The sequence below is a fragment of the Giraffa tippelskirchi genome, chromosome 4 (assembly GCF_054371585.1).
Source record: "Giraffa tippelskirchi isolate mGirTip1 chromosome 4, T2T-mGirTip1v1.2.pri, whole genome shotgun sequence".
In the NCBI taxonomy this organism is placed as follows: Eukaryota; Metazoa; Chordata; class Mammalia; order Artiodactyla; family Giraffidae; genus Giraffa; species Giraffa tippelskirchi.
The window spans coordinates 156,418,049-156,436,003 of NC_137278.1; the positions used below are offsets into that span (position 1 = coordinate 156,418,049).

The 17,955-nt window shown below is 55.0% G+C and overlaps 3 protein-coding genes across 19 annotated transcripts in view; 1 reads left to right on the forward strand and 2 right to left on the reverse strand.

Moving 5' to 3' along the window:
• Positions 1–5,638, forward strand: part of ANKRD52 (ankyrin repeat domain 52) — a 17,215-nt gene extending 11,577 nt beyond the window's left edge. For all 4 annotated transcript variants that reach the window (XM_081595082.1, XM_081595081.1, XM_081595085.1 and 1 more), the window contains one exon: positions 9–5,638. In XM_081595082.1, coding sequence (XP_081451208.1) covers positions 9–259 — 251 coding nt within the window. In that variant the 3' untranslated portion in view covers positions 260–5,638. The remainder of the gene's footprint in view (positions 1–8) is intronic.
• SLC39A5 (solute carrier family 39 member 5) lies at positions 5,599–11,581 on the reverse strand. 8 transcript variants are annotated; one of them, XM_081595090.1, is made up of 13 exons: positions 10,996–11,581; positions 10,815–10,875; positions 10,504–10,591; positions 9,437–9,794; positions 9,049–9,232; positions 8,077–8,239; positions 7,729–7,898; positions 7,387–7,527; positions 6,920–7,016; positions 6,667–6,837; positions 6,412–6,492; positions 6,226–6,287; positions 5,599–5,861 (listed from the first exon to the last, which is right to left on the reverse strand). In XM_081595090.1, the coding sequence occupies exons 4-13, from the start codon at positions 9,718–9,720 to the stop codon at positions 5,718–5,720; spliced, it is 1,497 nt and encodes a 498-aa protein (XP_081451216.1). In that variant the 5' UTR covers positions 9,721–9,794; positions 10,504–10,591; positions 10,815–10,875; positions 10,996–11,581; the 3' UTR covers positions 5,599–5,717. The 8 variants fall into 8 exon arrangements, with proteins under 8 accessions (XP_081451216.1, XP_081451213.1, XP_081451214.1 ...); XM_081595087.1 differs by having other exon boundaries at positions 6,097–6,287; XM_081595088.1 differs by having other exon boundaries at positions 6,097–6,287; positions 11,252–11,491.
• NABP2 (nucleic acid binding protein 2) lies at positions 11,057–17,939 on the reverse strand. Of its 7 annotated transcripts, none has more exons than XM_081595111.1 (8): positions 17,632–17,939; positions 17,283–17,369; positions 15,739–15,840; positions 15,226–15,364; positions 15,078–15,149; positions 14,838–14,919; positions 14,680–14,743; positions 11,057–11,581 (listed from the first exon to the last, which is right to left on the reverse strand). In XM_081595111.1, the coding sequence occupies exons 3-8, from the start codon at positions 15,815–15,817 to the stop codon at positions 11,382–11,384; spliced, it is 636 nt and encodes a 211-aa protein (XP_081451237.1). In that variant the 5' UTR covers positions 15,818–15,840; positions 17,283–17,369; positions 17,632–17,939; the 3' UTR covers positions 11,057–11,381. The 7 variants fall into 7 exon arrangements, with proteins under 7 accessions (XP_081451237.1, XP_081451233.1, XP_081451240.1 ...); XM_081595107.1 differs by having other exon boundaries at positions 15,709–15,840; XM_081595114.1 differs by lacking the exon at positions 17,283–17,369 and having other exon boundaries at positions 17,635–17,939.
• Positions 17,940–17,955: the final 16 nt, after the last annotated feature.

The following is a 17,955-nucleotide window of genomic DNA, read 5'->3' on the forward strand; positions in this document are numbered from 1 at the left end:
CCCTGCAGGTCACACCCCGGCATTGGCCTGCGCCCCCAACAAAGATGTGGCAGACTGTCTGGCCTTGATCCTTTCCACCATGAAGCCTTTCCCACCCAAGGACGCTGTCAGTCCTTTCAGCTTCAGCCTGCTCAAGAACTGCGGCATTGCGGCAGCCAAGACGGTGGGTGGCTGCGGTGCCCTGCCCCACGGGGCCTCCTGCCCCTACAGCCAGGAGCGGCATGGCGCCATTGGGTTAGATGGCTGCTACTCCGAGTAGCCCCCTCCAGTGTCCCTCCCCCTGCCGGTGGCTTGATATCTTATTCTATTTATTTAGAAAAATCTATACATTTAGGGCACTTTAAAGGAGAACACGACTGGGTTAGGGGGGGTGGAGTGGGGAAAAAGCACTGGGGAGCAGCTGCTCACCCCTTTGCCACACCATCCTGGCCTGGCAGGGGTCTGGGACCAACAGGGAGCACCCCAGGCCCTTGGTACCCCCAGGGCAACCCCTTCTGCCAAGTGTCCCAAAATGATTGCTCGCTGCCTGGCGCTCCTCTCTTCTATCCCCTCTCTCAGTTCCCCCTTCTGCTGCCAGCTGCCCCTTCTGACTCGCCTCAGTCCCCTTCCCCCTACCCCTGCCAGGCAGATCCCCGCCTCCTCTTCCATACCCATCACTGCCTCCCTGCTCGGCCAGCCCCTCCATCCCCGCAGCAGTGAGAAGCCTTAATTTCTGGTACTGTGTGAGCACTCTGGGGGTGTCCCCCTCCCCCTTCAGGGGCAGCTAGCAGACGAGGGGGGAGGGTATTTAGCACTGGGGCCTGGAGCTTTTCCCCTACTTCTGTATCCCATCACCCCTAAAGTTCAAATGCAAAACACTTGAAGCAGCAACTACTGTACCTGGGCCCCAATCCTGCACTCTCCCCGGCTCCTCGTATGCAAATCAAGGGCTGGCACTGCCCCCACAGCCTGCCCCACCCCGCCTCCCGCCCCTTCCTGGCCTGGCCTCCTAACCACGCACTTTAACCCCCCCCCAACCTGCTTCTTTCTTTTAACTTCTTTTGGGAGGGTGGAGCCTGTGGCCATTCCCTCTCTGGCTCTCCCCTCCCTTGACTTTGAGGCTTGTCATGAATTTTTAAGTAAGCATTTTATCCTTTAGGGGAAGAAACAAATTAATTTCCTGTCCATTTCAAAACCACAACCCTAGTCTGTCCTGTGTTTCAGGCATGTGTTTGCATGTATGTGGAGGGAGAGACTGTTCTTCCTCCTGTGTCCCCCAGTCCCACAGTTGCTCTCTGCCCCCACCCCTCCCCATCTGCTGCCGCCTTCTGTGATGTCCAAGAGTACCCACTGCCCCCGGTCACTCCTGATCTGAAGCCAAAGATGGAGGGGCAGGGCAGACTAGGGACCGTGGCTGCTTGGGGGCCCAGGCGTCTCCTCCGGTGAGAGGAGGAAGGTCTGCGTCTACTGGGGCTTGGTTCCTGCCTTCCCAGCAGCTGGGAGAGAAGGGATCAAGCTAAGGGCTGCGCTGAGGAGATTTCCCAACGTCGCACCCTATAAGCCAAACTGGGCTGGAGTGAGGAGGGGGCAGTTTTCTCTCTAAATGTAGCATTGAATTTGGCCCTGGTCCCTTCAGACGCCCTGTCCATCCATCTCCTAGCTCAGCCTCCTGGACAGTGGGACCCGCTTCCTTAGCCCAGCGTTCCCTTCCTCACACTCAATACCTCAGCCAGGGGCCAAGACACAGAACTTGAATAGAGGTCCTGCCCTCCCCCCCACCCCAGCGCATCCTCACCCAGTCTGGCTGCCATCAGTATTGTTCCCGGAGGACTGGACAGGCTTCGTTTACACAGTACAGGGCCTCCCCCCGGGGTGGGGTGGGGGGGGTCCCCTCAGTCTCCTTCCCCCACCCGTGCTTGCTTTATTCACAATCTTTTACACCCTTTTCAGTTGTGTCCCCTGCAAGTCTGGCCACCCTTGCCTGGGGTGGGCTGAGGGGAGAGAGGGGACATCCCAGGGACTCCCCGCTCCCTTGCAGACACCCTTCACCATACCTCATGCTGGTTTCCCGAAGCCTGGGGTGTTCATCCCAGTCCTTACTCTTTTTGTCTTGCTCCCTTTTCCTCCCCCCCCCGCCCCCCGCCTCTGTGTCTTGCTTCCCCCAACCCTCAGTTCCTAAACCATTTCAAAGCTTCCAAATGACCATTATTGGTGAGAAGGAGTGTGCAGCTTTTAGTTTTAATCTTTATTTTCAAAGCCAAAGGGCCTTGCAATGCCCCTCTTGCCCACCTCCCTGCGCACCCTGTCCTTCCCTAGACGACAATCAATGTGACCTCTTTTAAGGGCTGCAGCCCCCCCACCCTGCCCCCGTCCTGCTGGTTCTGCAGAGCTTGCCCCTGACTTCACTTCTCTCTCCTTCTTCCTGTTCCGCCCCCCCCCGCCCCCCCCCCCATTTTGGTGCTGGGAATTAGGTGGCGAGGGGCAGGGGGCTCAGGGAGATGGGTCCTCTGGAGAAGACTCTCGGGATTGCAGTCGTGTTCTCCTTCATCAGTGTCTGGTGATGACAGGAAGACTCGAGTGTTTGTCAGGAGCCCCGTGGTTTTGCTAGATGAGATTTCTGGTGACTGCCCGGTCCCTGCCACGCCTTTGGCACACCATCAGCAGTGCTGGGGCAGGCCATGGGGAGTCCTCTCTCCTCCTCGTGTGGCTGTGAGGAGGCCGGGAGGCCGGGCAGCCTCCTCCCTTATGCCAAAGGAAATCCCACACCCCACCCCGGGCTCCCCAGCCCCTAGTGTCTTTTGAAGCATTTTGACCATTCTCATGGCCACTGCATATTTATTTTAATGTTAAGTTTTTTGGTTTTTGTTTTAAACCTCTTTGACTTAAACGGGTGCGGAGAAATCAACCAGGCAGAATGCCCCCCCCCAATCTTAAGGAGGTAGGGCGTGGAGGAATCGTCTCCTTCCCTTCGCCCTCCCTCTCCCTGTCCCCCTCTCCCCACTGCAGCTCTAAAGCACTTGCTTCAAGTAATAAGCACTTTTGAGACAAGGCCTATTTTAAGTGAGGACCCTGGGAGCCGCCCCAGGTCCCAGCAAAGGAGGCAGAGCGAGGGCTACATAGGAGACAGGGAAACAGACGTGTGAATCAGAGGGCGAAATGGAAAGAGCCAGTTTTTAGTTTCTGATTTTTGGGGAGATGTTTCTGATTGGACGGTGGCTTTGGTAGGGTTGTGTACTATCCTTCAGAAAAACAAATGGCACAAACTGTGGGTCCCTGGATGGACCAACAGACCCGGGTCACTGCCACTGTCCAGCTGAGACTGATGGGCCACCTCCCCCACCCCGTGGCCCCCTGAGCCATAGGACTGCTGAAAACCACTGAATGTACAGCCCAGGTTGGGGTGGGGAGCAGCCCCTGGGGGAGGGGGCTTCTCCTTTTGTTTGGTGCTGTAGGGGGGTGGGAGAGATGAGACGGAGGGACTGCCACCCCACTTAGACATGTGTTCCTTGGGGTGGAGGGGCTGCGGAGGGCCTGCCTCCCTCTCCAACCCCAGCCATGGCCCCTCTTCCTTCCTCACCCCTATCCGTTTTGACTGTAAGTCCAGCTCACCTTTGCCTTCAATATGTAACCAAAGGAAAACTCAATACTGTTTCCACCGCTGTCTGCCCACCCGAGCACCTTCTTACTCCCTGGACCTAGGAGGGGAGAAGAGGCGGGGTGGGGCAGGGGGCGTGGGGCCAGAGTGAACAGTTCAGCAGCTGTGTACCCCCCCAAACCTCCCTTGGGGTCTTGGGAGGGGGCGCTGGGCCCAGGCTGGAGGCACTGGAAGCAGGCACGCTCGGGATCTTGTGTACGTGAGTGTGACTTGGTCTGAGTGACTCCGGGGACTGTGCTCCGGAGGATGGCCCCTTCCTCCTTCCCTCTCTGCCATTTCTCACCCTCTCCCCACACCCAGTGTTCATTCCCCCACCTCCCCTTCCTGCCGCAAAGGAAAATAGCCTTACAGACCCTAGCCCAGAACCCCTCCTCTCGGGGCAAACCAGTACGGGGCCCCAACCCACCTAGTTTCAACCCTACCTTTGAAGGAGGGATAAGGAGTAAAGCAGCCCCTTCCCGTCTAATTGTGGTGGCTCCAGCCCTCAGCTTTGACCCAGATCGGGCAAGAGCTGAGCGGAGGGATCTTTGAGGACCAAGCCCAGTGGTCTGGGAAGAGGGAGGTAGAGAGGGAAGGGTCTGACTTGGGGACCCCCTCCTCCCGACCCAACCCCTAGAGAAGCGACCAAATCCCAGAGATGGGAGGAAGCTGGGGTGGGGAGGGTCTGCTCTATGAATTACTTGAAGGTACTGACTGAGGCTGCTGTTGCCCACTTAGGTGTGAGGGGGACACTGTCACTGCATTTGGGAGGGCTGAGGGTGGCAGGGTTGAGAGGGTCTGCCCTGGGCCCTTGCTCACTCCTGCCAGGCCCTTTCCCTGGGGAGCCTGGCTTCACCCCTCCCACCTCCATCCCTCACTCTGGGCACCCTCTCCAATTGCACTAAAGTAGCTGTGTGCCAGTCTTACCCCACACCAGGGCGGGGTCTCTGCTTCCAGTCCTTTCTCCCCCACCCCGCCTCTGCTCCCGTCCCGGACAATCTCCTTGTTCCTCTGTATTCCTGGGTAGCTCAGCTTTGTGTGTGTGTGTGTTTTGGGGGTTGGGGTGGGTTCTGGCTGGAGTGGGTTTGCTAGGGGTTTGGGAAGGGCTAGGGGAAAGATGGCGGATGAAATCTCCTGCCCCCTTCCTCAACTCCCGGCCACATAAGCCTGGGAGGGAGGGTGCCTACTCTCGCTGCCGCGTGTCTTGCAGATGTGCCAAAATGGGGGTGGGGGGAGGGAGGGTGCCTGGCAGAGCAGCCCCCAGGGTGGCTCTCTCAAAGCAATACAGTTCCTCCTGCCTGGGGGACGGCAAGACAGGGGAGAGGGTTGGGTTGGGGACCTGGGGGTTCCCTGTGTACAGCTGTGTATATTCAGGGGTGTTCTCCGTCTGGTACCCTCTGTGGGCGTCTCTGTGTGTGTGAACCTCCCCTTCCCTGTGCCCTGCATGACCTGTGATGCTGCAGACACCACCATCCTGTGTGCAGGGGTGTGTTGGGGGCACCGAGGGGCATGTCCCATGTCCTGTTGCACCCGCCACCCTGTGACCCATGTACTCGGTTGTAGGAAGTAAAGAGAACTGAGCACAATTCACTGGATTCTAGTTGAATCTTTCTCTAAGCAATGTTCCCCGCCTGCCCTTCTCCCTGGCCCTGGATTCACCTGTGGTGCTAGCATTGGGGTTGGTGCGGGGGTAGGGGGGTGTGTTTAATGCTGGTGGGCAGCAATAAAGGGCAGCCCTGCCCAGATGCCTGCATCCCCAGGGTGCTGAGGGCAGCAGGGAGAAGTGGGGACCTTGGTGCATCGTCCCGACCCAACCCGCCCCTTCCTCTCTGGGCTGAAGCACAAAGCTCTCCCCTGCAGACCAGACCCATGTGTCCTGCATCCTCCAGGCCCTCCCTCCCCCTGCCGTCTTTGAGCCCTCCTCCTGCCACATCCCTCAGTTTTCTATGCTGTTTTGGTGCAAGTACAACTGTCGTAGTCATGGCTTGGGGATGGGTTCTGTTTATTAAAATCCTATTGATCCTACTGGCCCTGTGTCCCGCCTCCATTCCTCTGGCCGGGGGGAAGGCAGGGCAGCCTGGACACCTTCCCACCAGCCCCCCCCTCAGTCATCAGAGACAAAGGGCCACAACTGCTCCTCCAGCAGGGCTATGGTGAGCATGAGGGCGCCCCCCAGCAGCAGCCCCAACCCCTGCAGCAGCACGTGGAGTGGGGGGAGAGGCTCGGGAGGACGAAGCAGCGCTGGGAGCTGAAAGGAAAGAAGAACATCAGGGGGTCAGAAAAGCCCCGTGCTTCCCACCTGTGCCCCCCTGCCCCTGTGCCAGCTCTTCCACACTCCCGAATCTCAGATGCTGGTGAGCCAGTGGTTCCCCCCACTGCCCCGCCACCCTTCTGGTGGCTCCCAGTGGAGGCAGAGGGGCTGAGACTCCCTTCTCCACACCTGCCCGCTTCTCTTGGTTTTTCTGCACCCCCCCACCCCTCACCATGTCCACGAGGGCCACATAGAGGAAGACCCCGGCAGTGACCCCAAACACCCAGGGAGTGAGGGGGACAGGGCCCAGGCTGAGCCCCACCCCCAGGGCTGCGCCCCCCAGCCCCAGGACTCCAGACACCAGGCTCAGCAGGAGCAGCTGGCGGAAGGGCAGCCCAGCCTGGAGCAGCATGGCAAAGTCACCTGTGCAGAGAGAGGACAGGGCAGCAAGGAGTAAGGCCGGGCCACCCTTCACTCATGTCACCCCCCAGCCTCCACGTTCCACCCCTTTCTGGAGTCAACCCCACTCTACTCCGGCCAGTCCTACCCAGTTCGTGGGGCAGCTCGTGGCAGAAGACCGCTACTGTGGTGCTGAGGCCGCTGGAGAAGCCATCAGAGAAGGCAGCCCCTGGGTGGGCAAGATGGGAGGTGGGCAGTCTGGCAGAGGGGTCTTCACAAAGGTAGTAGGGCAGGGGCCCAGAGCTCCCCCCACCACCTCCTGGTAGCCCTCTCCCAGCCCCACCCAGTAACTAGAGGCCCACCCTCTCCCTGACCTCCTGCCCTCCATCCCCTTCCCACACACCTATGGCCAGTCCATCAGTGAGGTTGTGCAGACCGTCTCCCAGGAGGACCATCCACGTGATGTTGGTGCCACCACCACCCTGGTACCCGTGACTGTGGCCTTGATGCCCAGGAGGGGCTGGGACTGCTGGGGGCTGGCTGTCCTGCTGCCTTGGGCTCTGAGCCCCTGGCTCTGCAGGAAGGAGGACAAGAGCCATGTTGGCAGCTGCAAGTGAGCTGGGAGCCAGGGCCCACTCCTCATGTTCTCTGGTCACCTGGAGCTGCCTGCAGTGGCTGAAGGACCATCCCACTGCCATCCTCCAGGTCCAGGTTTGGAGTTCTGAGGTCCTTTCTTTTCTGCCCACAGCATCTCTGAAACGGGAGGGCATCCTTCCTGATGGAGGAGGCAGCAGAGCCAGGGGGCAGGGAGAGCCCGGGCTGCCAGCTGCGAAAATGACACTGATTCCACCTCTGGCACTTGTTCCCTGGCCTCTGCTCTCTTCCCAGGTTGGCACCCCTCTGTTTCTCGTTGCCTGAACTCAGGAGCGGAGCCCGTTTGGCCAGAAGTCCTGGGTCTGTGCTGAGGAGCCCAAACCCACTCCCTGTTAGCCATCAGGCCCTGCACAGTCAGGCAGACGTCAGAGCCAGGAGCACACTCGGCCCCTCACCTCCTGGCTTGAGTGGCCAGTTCTTGGCTAGGACTCTGGTCTCAGCAGGAAGAGGACAATAGGGTGTCACTCACTGGCTTGTGCCGTCGACGCCGCAAGAGCCCTAGCACGTTCTCCAGGATGAAGAGCAGGAAGAGACCACCAAGCACCGACAGTCCTGGGCCCAGGTCCTCCTCTGACCGCCCGCCAGCTCCAGCGTGCTGCCCTCCTTGTGCCTGATGGAGAGACGGTCAAGGGCAGACTCCAGAAGCCCCTCGCCCCCAACAACACTCCTCTCCTGAGGTGGTGGAGGGGGCTGGTGAGCCTCACCCACACTCCCTACCAGAAGGCAGCTGTGGGCTGAGGCTGGGGTGGGAGAGAGGATGTCCTGTGACTGGGGACCCTGGGGCGGGGGACAGGAAAGGGGCTTCACGTACGTGCGGCAGCAGGTGCAGCAACGCATCCCCACAAAGAGTGCCCACGGCCACGGCCCCCAGGAAGCCCAGCAGGGGCCGCAGCAGACGAGGTCCCAGGAGCCGTAGCAGCAGCAGGGAGAGGGGCGCAGGCAGGCTGAGCAGCATGACTGCCAGGGTGCTATGAACCAGGGCTGCACAAAATCAGGGGCTGGAGTCAGGTGGAGCTGGAGGGACACCTTAAAGGTGGGATGGGGCAGAGAAATGCTGCAAGGGGAGGCAGGACCCTGGTGAACCCCCTTCCTTGGCTTGAGACCCACTCCCCACAGGATTCATGTGCCCCACCCCCCACTCCTGCTCTCACCCACTGACCAGATAGTAGATCCCCTGGAGGGGTCGGAGCTGGGGCCCGGATGCAGACACGGCTGTCAATCTGATAAAGCAGGGCTGGACACAGCAGAGCAAACTGACGAGGAGTGAGAGGAGCAGCAGGGCTCAAGCCAAAATTGACCAGCAGCTGGGAGCCATTCAGACACTAGAGAGGTAGAGTTGGAGGTTAGGCACCAGGGAATTGCTGAGACCTGTGACTCAGATCTTGAATGTCTGCCCTTCCATTGCATGAACTCCTGGGTCTCTTCCAGGGTCCCCTTCACTCACACTGCCAGGTGCATCAGGGACTCAGGACAGTTAGTTATAATCAGCATGTGTTAATTATCAGTAAATATTCAAACCAAAGCAAATAATTCAATTCAGTGCAAATTGGGTGCTAGTAAGCACTGCCACCATCTCCCTCCCTCTGTAGCTCTGGTGTCTCATTAATTTAGTGATGATGGTCAGACAACTAGAGCCCTCCCTTCCAGAATCTTAGAAGGGAGAAGAACCTAAAATGCCATGCAAACCTCCTCTCAACAGCCCTGACACTTATTCCAGCAGCTTTGGATTGAGTGCTTCCTGTGATGGGGTGCTCACCCTCACCAGGTCTGTTTGAGGGCTGGGTTTGGCTGCCCTCCGGTGTACATGGAACATGTTCACTGACTTTCCAGATGATGATAGCCATCTACCCCCTGCAGCCCTCCTCTCCAGGTAACCAGCCCCAGATCCTACCCTGGGCTGCTTCTCTGGATTCTCTGCTTTGCCAAGTGTGGCCCCTAAACCCAGTCTTAGAGCGGGGCATGGGTTTACCTACTGTGAGCACAGGGGAACATATTTCTCTACTGGAATAACATACCCTAAGATCACACCTGGATTTTTTTTAAGTAGCCATTTTAAATTACTGAGTCTTCAAACATTTCAGGCCATCTAAGTCCCGTGGCTCCTATCCCCTCGGGAGATCATCAGACTCACATCCTCATTCAGATGGTCAGCCAGTGAATGGTCCAGCAGCAGAAGCCTGTGAAAGAGGCCCAGGCCCGAGGGGCCTGGCCCGTGCGGTGGTCCTGGGGCCTCTGTCTCCGCCAGGTCACCCCACCCCGAGGGGTCCAGAGGCAGCCCTGCCCAGACATCCACACTCAGCTCGGGGTCCTGTGGCCTAGAATGGATAGGATGGCAAGTCAGGCTCCCTCATGTTCTCTTACAAAGGGGCCTTGAAAGGATACAACAAATCAGGGTCTGAAAAACGTGTAATTCCAGGAATCTGATGTTAGGAAGGCAGAGCTAGGCAGCTGGAGGAGACTCTTCTCAGTAGGGAAGAGCTAGGGTGTGACACTTTGGGTGGGGGGAGATGGGTTAGTACCTGTGTGTGGAATTGTCTCCAGCTGGGGGTGCACCCCGACCAGCAGTAGGCCCGTGGTGTCCCAGGCGAAGGGCCTGAACTCGGCCTAGCCCCAGGCTGTGGAGGAGCCTGGCCAGGCCCCCTGCAGTCAGCGTCCCATTCTCCCCATACAGACCAAATAGTTGGGCCAGGTAATGGTTCTGTTCCTGCTCAGCAGGGCCCAGGTAGGGGGCTGAGCCCTCCACCCAGCCCAAGGCCACCCACACACACAGGCCAGCCAGCAGATGACTCATTGGGGGCCCCATTACTGGGGGGAAAGGCTTAGAGGCTCTGGTTCCAGCTTCTATTCCCCGTGGTGGAACATCCTGAGGACTGTGCCCTGGAAGAACAAGGAGGAAGGGGCTGGGGCTCCTCACACCAACCCCCCAACCAAATAGAGCGGCAGCCCCACTCACTCACACTTCCTCCCCATTACCTCCTTCTGAGCAGCCTCTTGTTTACCAGTTCCTAGAGCAAGCACTTTTCCTGACCCAGAACACTCCCTTCACCTGATCCAGAGCCTCCCAGGCCCTGTCCCTCCCATGTCCCCCAAAGCCCAACCCTCAACCTCACCCCATCTCTCTTCTACCCTCTCAATCCCCAGGGCCTCACCCCCACTGGCGGTGTGAGAGCCGTCACCTCAGGTCCCCATGAGGCCTGGCTGTGGGCACTGAGAGGTTCCTGAGTTACGCAGGGGAGCCAGGCTCAGTCTCTAGCTGCCCAGGTAAGTTGGAGGCCACGTCAGATAGAAAGCCAGGATGGCCAAGCCCCCGCCCCTAGCCCACCTGCTTGGGGGTGGGGTCAGGGGAGGTGCCAGTGTGGGAAGACTCACATCAGAGGAGTTAATGGTTCACTGGTCTCTGGGGTGGGGGTCAAAGGTCAGTCTCAGCTGGGCCCCTGAGTAGGGAGGGGCCACCCTCTGCCCCTGGAAAAGCCACATGGCAAAGGAGAGCCTGGGCCTGGCCTTTTCTTCTAAATAATTTACACACACACCCAAGCCAGTCGGTACCATATTAGCCTCTCGCTGCCTACACTGCCACCCCACCTACCTTACATATGGCACTGGGCTTCATTGAGCTCCAACCCCCATGCCCCATGCCCGTATTCCCTGGAAAGTTGGCCCCAGATGTCCCTAAGCTGGAGAAGAGGGTAAAAAGGCAGATGAGTGGCAACCCCAGTCGCATGGGGAAGAATCATCCCAGAAGAGCCAAAACTCAGGGAATCATGACCAAGAAAGGGGACGCTCTGGTGGGAGGAGGAAAGGCGTGTCCAGGTCCTCTGCAAATGTCTGACCTGACTTTAAGTTGGGGAGCACAGTCTGATCGGGGTGATTGGTCCACGGGGTCGAGGTTGGCATTACCTGACAGCAGGAAACAGGAAGGACGCCCAGAGGAAGGGGGACACCGTCTTCTTGGTTCCAGCTGTGGGGGGGGTAGGCAGGCAGGTGGACAAGGGTCACCGGTAGGGAGGGGGCAGGGGAGGAGCACTACCTTAAAGGGGCAGGCCCTGCTTCTCCCCTCCACCTCCTAGGGACACCCCACCTTCCGGAATGCCCAGCTGCCAATCTCTTCATTTTTCCATGGAAAGCAAAGGAGTCCAGTACAGAGTGGTAACATTTATTAGGAAGGAGGGATTCAATTAGACTTCCACATCACACACTCTAGAAACAGACTAACTGTCGTTTCTAAGCAGGAAGGAGGGGAGGCAGAGGGCCCCGAACCCCAGGAGACAGGCAGCTTCAGCTGGACAAGGAGGGGAGAATGGGCTGAGAGTGGATAAAAGCCACAGCCCACCCACCCTCCAGTGAAGTTTAGCGGCTAAAACACTCCTAACCCCCGGCCCCCCTAGAGACGGCAGCCCAGGAGAAAGCTGTGTTCTCTAGCAGACGCCTGGCTTCCGGCTGGCGGCGGGAAGGAAGAAAGTATCGCTATCTCTTGCTGCTCCTCCGGGTTTCTTTGCCGTTACTGACGGGGTTGCTGGAGGGGCCGGGGGGGCCGGCAGGTGTGTGGTTGGGCTGGCTTCGGGTAATTCGGGTGCTGGGGGGGTGGGAGGGAGTGTGAGGCGGGTGCGAGCCACCACCAGGACCTGGTGGGGCGCTCAGTCCATTCCCGTTCTGGCTCTCAGAGGCTAATTGTGGGAGAAAGAGGAGAAACATAGGAATCAGAGAACTAAGGCAGGCAGGCGTCCGTCCCCAAGACCTCCCTGCAGCCCTGGCGGACAGAACAGTCTCCACCAAGCAAAACTGCACATTTAAGGCTGTGTGACCAAGTGCAACGAATGTAAATTGTAGGAATGGGGCCCCAGAGAAGACGCAATCATTTTGACAGTTGCTACATGAACCATTGTATATTTTCTTTAAAAAAAAAAAAAAAAATGGCTGCACCTCACAGCTTGTGGTATCTTACTTAGTTCCCTGACCAGGGATTGAACCTGGGCCCTCAGCAGTGAGAGTGAGGAGTCCTAACCACTGGTCTCCCAGGGAATTCCTATTTTTTCTTTTTTATTCATCTCTCTCATTAGGAGTCACACCTAGCTGTTTAGTTCTAGGCTAAAGGACCACCAACAAAATAGCTCTTGGCCAAAACTGACTGTAAAACTGGGGAATCACTGGGAAGGGAAGGGCCTGAAGTTTGTGTTAAAATGTAGGAAGGATCTTGAAAGGAAGAAAAAAAATGTGGTATGTATCACAATGAATCACATTCATTTGAGAAAATATAAACAAGAATAAGCAAAAAAAACTATTATACATACTCATACCTGCAGAAACACAAGCTGGAATCAAGATTGCTGGGAGAAATATCAATAACCCCAGATATGCAGATGACACCACCCTTATGGCAGAAAGTGAAGAAGAACTAAAGAGCCTCTTGATGAAAGTGAAAGAGGAGAGTGAAAAAGTTGGCTTAAAACTCAACATTCAGAAAACCAAGATCATTGCATCTGGTCCCATCACTTCATGGGAAATAGATGGGGAAACAGTGGAAACAGTATCAGACTATTTTTTGGGGCTCCAAAACCACTGCAGATGGTGATTGCAGCCATGAAATTAAAAGACGCTTACTCCTTGGAAGGAAAGTTATGACCAACCTAGATAGCATATTAAAAAGCAGAGACATTACTTTGCCAACAAAGGTCCATCTAGTCAAGGCTATGGTTTTTCCAGTGGTCATGTAGGGATGTGAGAGTTGGACGGTAAAGAAAGCTGAGCGCCGAAGAATTGATGCTTTTGAACTGTGGTGTTGGAAAAGACTCTTCAGAGTCCCTTGGACTGCAAGATGATCCAACCAGTCCATCCTAAAGGAGGTCAGTCCTGGGTGTTCATTGGAAGTTCTGATGTTGAAGCTGAAACTCCGATACTTGGGCCACCTCATGCGAAGAGTTGACTCTTTGGAAAAGACCCTAATGCTGGGAAGGATTGGGGGCAGGAGGAGAAGGGGACAACAGAGGATGAGATGGCTGGATGGCATCACCGACTCAATGGACACGGGTTTGGGTAGACTCTGGGAGTTGGTGATAGATAGGCAGGACTGGCGTGCTGTGATTCATGGGGTTGCAAGAGAGTTGGACGCGACTGACTGACTGAACTGAACTGAACACCTCCAAAATAACAGACAACACTTTTGTGTATGTTTTCAGTGTTTAATCCTTGAACTACCTTAGCTGTGAAAACCACTATCACCACACTTACCACAGTGTATTATTAACATAACCATCATCTGTGGGACTATTTCCTGCATGGACTTCGAGCTCCTAAAGACAAGTGCTGTGTTTTTTCCCTTGTATTCCTCATCTATTAATGCTTGTTAAATGAAGATAGATGCCTGCCTCTCACATACACAAGGTACCATGAACCCTAACCATACCCCTGCTGTCCATCAGACAAAGATACCTGCAGCCAAAACTGAAGAATAAAGCCCTTTCCTTAATTCACAGAAATAATTAGGAGAATATGTAGAAAGTAATTGTTTTTATGCCATACATTTTTTTCTTTAAAACCTTCTGTACCTATTAGCAGAGGACAAAGCAAATAAACATGTAGCAAATGAATATGAGGGGGCAAACAGGCTTAAATGTATCTTATTTAAAATATTTTTGTAAATGGAGTTATAGAGACTGGAAAATATGTAACTGTCATATTTTCAGTTGAAAACATGGATGCTACTTTTTATGGTGGAATTAAATGTTCTTATTTCATGATGTTTCTAAAAAACACCATGACCTTGAGTGGTTCTAATGCAGGTTAGGAAACCACAGTAACTGAGGATGCAGACACAGACTGAGGAATGATAGAGGCAGCCCGAAGCCTAGTGTCACTGGGAGAAACATACAGCATGGATCAGAGGCAAGAGAGCCAAACATACAGGAGTAGTAGAGTCAGCTGGGAGATGACCCAGGAGAAAAGAACAGTAAAAAAACAGGTTTTTAAGGAAAAGCCAAGGGAAGAAGGGAGTGATGTTGGTCAGTAATTCTAATTAAAAGTTGACAGGAAGGCAAATTCTCAAGAGACCAAAAGCAAGGGCTTCTGAGTTGGAAGAACCATAATCCCAAGGGCCAAGGCCTAGGAGCAGGACCTTAAATTTCAAGAGTGGCAACCCTAAACAGAAACTACTTCATGCTTAAAGTGGTGCAGTGTGGACTCCATGTTGAGTCATGTAAGTAACAGTGTATCAGAAATGATACTGAATCAAAATAGGCAAGGGTGGAAAAGGACAAGTTTCTGGCAAAGAAGAAGCAAACAGGAAGGAGCTAGAATGAAAGAGGGCAGTCTGCAGAGAAACTGCTCTCATTTTTGGCTCTGAGAGTTAGTGGTAAAAGGGAGCTCTATCAGTGATAGAAACATATCCCCAAATGTTTTCACCCAAGGGACGTGCAAAAGAACTGGGAGAGGGACTTCCCTGGTGGTCCAGTGGTTAAGAATTCGCCTGCCAATGCAGGGGACATAGGTTTGATCCCTGGTCAGGGTACTAACATCTCGCATGCCGTGGGGGCAACTGAGCCCACACACCACAAGGAAGATCCTGTGTGATGCAACTAAGACCTGACACAACCAAGTAAATAAATATACAAACATTTATTAAAAAAAAAAAAAAAAAGAAAGAACTGGGGTGGAAAAGGCTATAATCAGAGAAAAGAGATTTGGAAAAGAGATGAAGGCAATGCATCTTTCCAGGCTGGGGAGATTAGGGAAACTAGGCGGACTAGTGAATGGAAGAGAACACGTTTACCTGGAGAGGTAGCAGGGGGTCCAGTGGTAGGCTGGGGAGCCGCAGGGCCACTGTCGTTCTGCACCTGAAGGCACAAATGACATATTCAGACCTTACTCTCGGCCAGGCTTGTTGGCCTGACCTGCCCTCCTTCCCCACATCACAGTCATGGGACCCACCGTCTTGTTGGGTGCCTGCTGGGCGCTGTATTCTGGGTTTGGCTCACTGAAGTTAGGAACCTCAGAATAAACCATACAGAATCTGCAAGGGGAGAAAGTGGCAAAGCCTCAGGCCCATCCCCTGGAAACCTCAGAAAGGTCCAGGTTCAGGACATGGAATGCACACCCTCATGCTGCCTCCTGCAAAACACAAACTTCTTTCCTTCGCCTGTGCTTCCACCTTCCCAAGATAACACTTACTCTCCAATCTTCTGAAGATCACCCCCACGGCCAGTGTACAATGTCAGACAACCTTTGAACACTGATGCGTACCTGTGGGGGCACAAAAAGCAGGATTCAGAGTTACAGAAAAAGCCCTTGAATAACCAGAAGTCACCTGATGGCTTACCCTTTGGTGAGCCGGATAATATCCCCAGGCTGGATCAGGTTGCCCACGTCGTCCCAGACAGAGATATTGATGCTGCCAGTTTTGTCCGCCACTTTGCAGGTCCGAACCTCGTGCCCGTCCTTTGTCTTGGTTACTCGGCCTGGAGGAAATAGACCAATGGGGTGGGGGTGGTCAGATAAATAGGGGTGGTGATGATCAGAGGGATGAAGTCTAGATATTGGTGGAGTGAGGTGTACAAACAGGGCAAAGCCAAATCCCTGGGGCAGGGAGGAGCCAGCACCATGGAAAGGGCCCTGAGTGGAAAAAGTCTTGGAGGCACTGGAGGCTTGGATCTGGCAAGAGTTCCCTCCGTCTATCCTATACTCGACTACAACTCTCCGCGCGGGGGCTAGGAGAGAGATTGGACGTGAGCAGTGTCTTGGGGTGCGCCCTGCCATTCTGGGTGCAAGTTAAGAATGGTTCTCCCCAACCCCGAGAACCTACACAGGGGGCCCGCCGCCCCAGCAGAGCCACCTGTCTCCAGCACAATGAAGATGAGGTTCAGATTCTTGAGCCCAGGCTTGATATCCTTCACGAAGGTCTCCGTCGTCATGCTGCCCGAGCCTCAGCACCCCACTAGAAGAGGGGAAAGGGGATGAAGGTTCAATGCTTGGACCTTCCCATGACCACTTCGCAAGGCCTACCTACCACACTAGGCTGGTCAGGCAGCCCTAACCATCTAACTCTTCTAAAAGGGTAGAAACGAACTTCCCCGTGGGCCTCCAACTTCAAGATCAGAATTTAAGGGGTCTCTGGATAGGCTGCTTCGGGGCTGGAAATCCCCCTCCCTCGATGCTCTTTCAGTCTCAAGTCCCGAAGTGGGGAAGCCGACGGAAATCGGGGCAGAGAAACTGATGCAGAGCCAAGGAATGGAATCTCACTCGCCACACCTTCCCGAACCCTTATCTGGACAATCCGGGACTCAGTCCATCCTCTCCCCCAACCCACAGCCCACCACCCACCCAGCCAGCCCGCCCGCCGGACTGTGCACGCCGCCGAGTCGCCCGCAGGGGGAGCCAAAGGTCCCCAGGCTGCCGGATGCGGACCAATGGAACGCAGGAGTAAGAACATTCCCGGAAGTTTCCCCCGGCCGGCCTCCTCCAGCCAATCAACACTGCCCCGGCTCGCCCCCTGCGTCCCGCCGCGAGTCCCACCCGGCCAATCGGGACTCGAGATTCACGCGCCGCGAAAGGGGTGGGATTTTAGGTATTAAAGGAGCCTCAGAGAGGGTTGACTGCGCAAGAACAACAAAGACCACCAGGGGGCGCCTTAGGTCCCAATTTTCCTCCACTTGACTAGGCGCAAGAACTAAGAGACGGCTCCAAGATTTCTCCTAGTCGTGACACAGTGGAAATAGGACCAAAGGTTTTTGGAATCCAGCGGACAAAAGCATAAAAACAAGCTCATCACTTCACTTTTTTACTCGACAGTTCTTAAATATGTGATTCCATTTTGCAGACGAGAAAAAACAGTGTCTAGCACATGTAAAAGGCAGCGTCTAGCACATAACAGTTTCCTCCTCTTCTTCAACTGCTCTAACCCTCATCTTTATTTCTGATTTGGGACCCTCAAGTTTAATGCAGTAACCAGCTTGGTCAAGATTTCTGGAAAAAGTAGCATTCACACCAGAGACAGACAATTGGTAGCCTCACTCCTTCTCCCTTGGAAATAATGGAATCTGGGGCTCAGAGAGCAATATTTGCATTAGTTCCTCTCACAGTTCGAAAGGCAACTGTTTCTCAAGTACTCACTCCCTTAGACCTCAGGATCCTCAGAGGACTAAAAAGAAGAGGCCCGAACCTTTAGTTCCCTTTCTAACTTGATACATAGTCAGCAAAATGTAGCTAGCTCTGTAGTATTGCGTATAAACCAATTATATATATATATATATATACAATGTTTATACATGTGCGTTACCATTTGCCTAGCGAACATCGGTAAAAAATAATGCTTACTATCAGATTAGCCTAAGAGGCCATGCAATTCTAATGCCTTGGTTTGCTTAATCAATCCCTTACCTTCTTCTAGAGGGCTTTAGGCTCCACCTTGACTTTCCTCGGAGCTCCGGTTCTCTCCCGCCCACACCCCCCGCCGCGGTGTCGTACCTTAAGGAAAGCAAACCACAACCCGGGAATAGGGACATTTTTATCTCCCTGCTGTCCCCTGAGGTGTTTCAGGCAACTATACGAGTGCTCCGAAGGCCGACGTAAATACGGCGGGAGTGAGACTGGGAGGGAAGCGGGCAACCATAGATCAAAGTTTTCCGGTCAGACACTCCCCCATTCCCCACCCAGGGGTCGCCTTGTTGACTACATATCCACTCCCATGACTATGAGTCATAAGATCAGGAGGCTCCGGGATGCTGACCACGGCTCTGGAAACGGGAGCGGGGCCGGGGAGACGGCAGGTCACTGCAGGCCAGCCTACTAGAGACGATCTCGCACCAAGTCGCATCAGCTTTAAGGCACGAACACGTGCACCCCTCCAAAGCGAAGTCTCGCGCTCCTGGAGAGTCGGCCTCCTGCTCAGCCCCTGATGCTCACGCTGGGAAGAACATAGAGTCCTCCCTCCCAAATGGCTATCTAGTTCTCCCTGGGACCATAAAGACTTCCGGTCTAGAACGGAGGCCTGGTTAGCCTTCACTCTCCTCGTTGGCTGCTCGTGGTTTCTAGTCCAGGACTGAGTTAAACA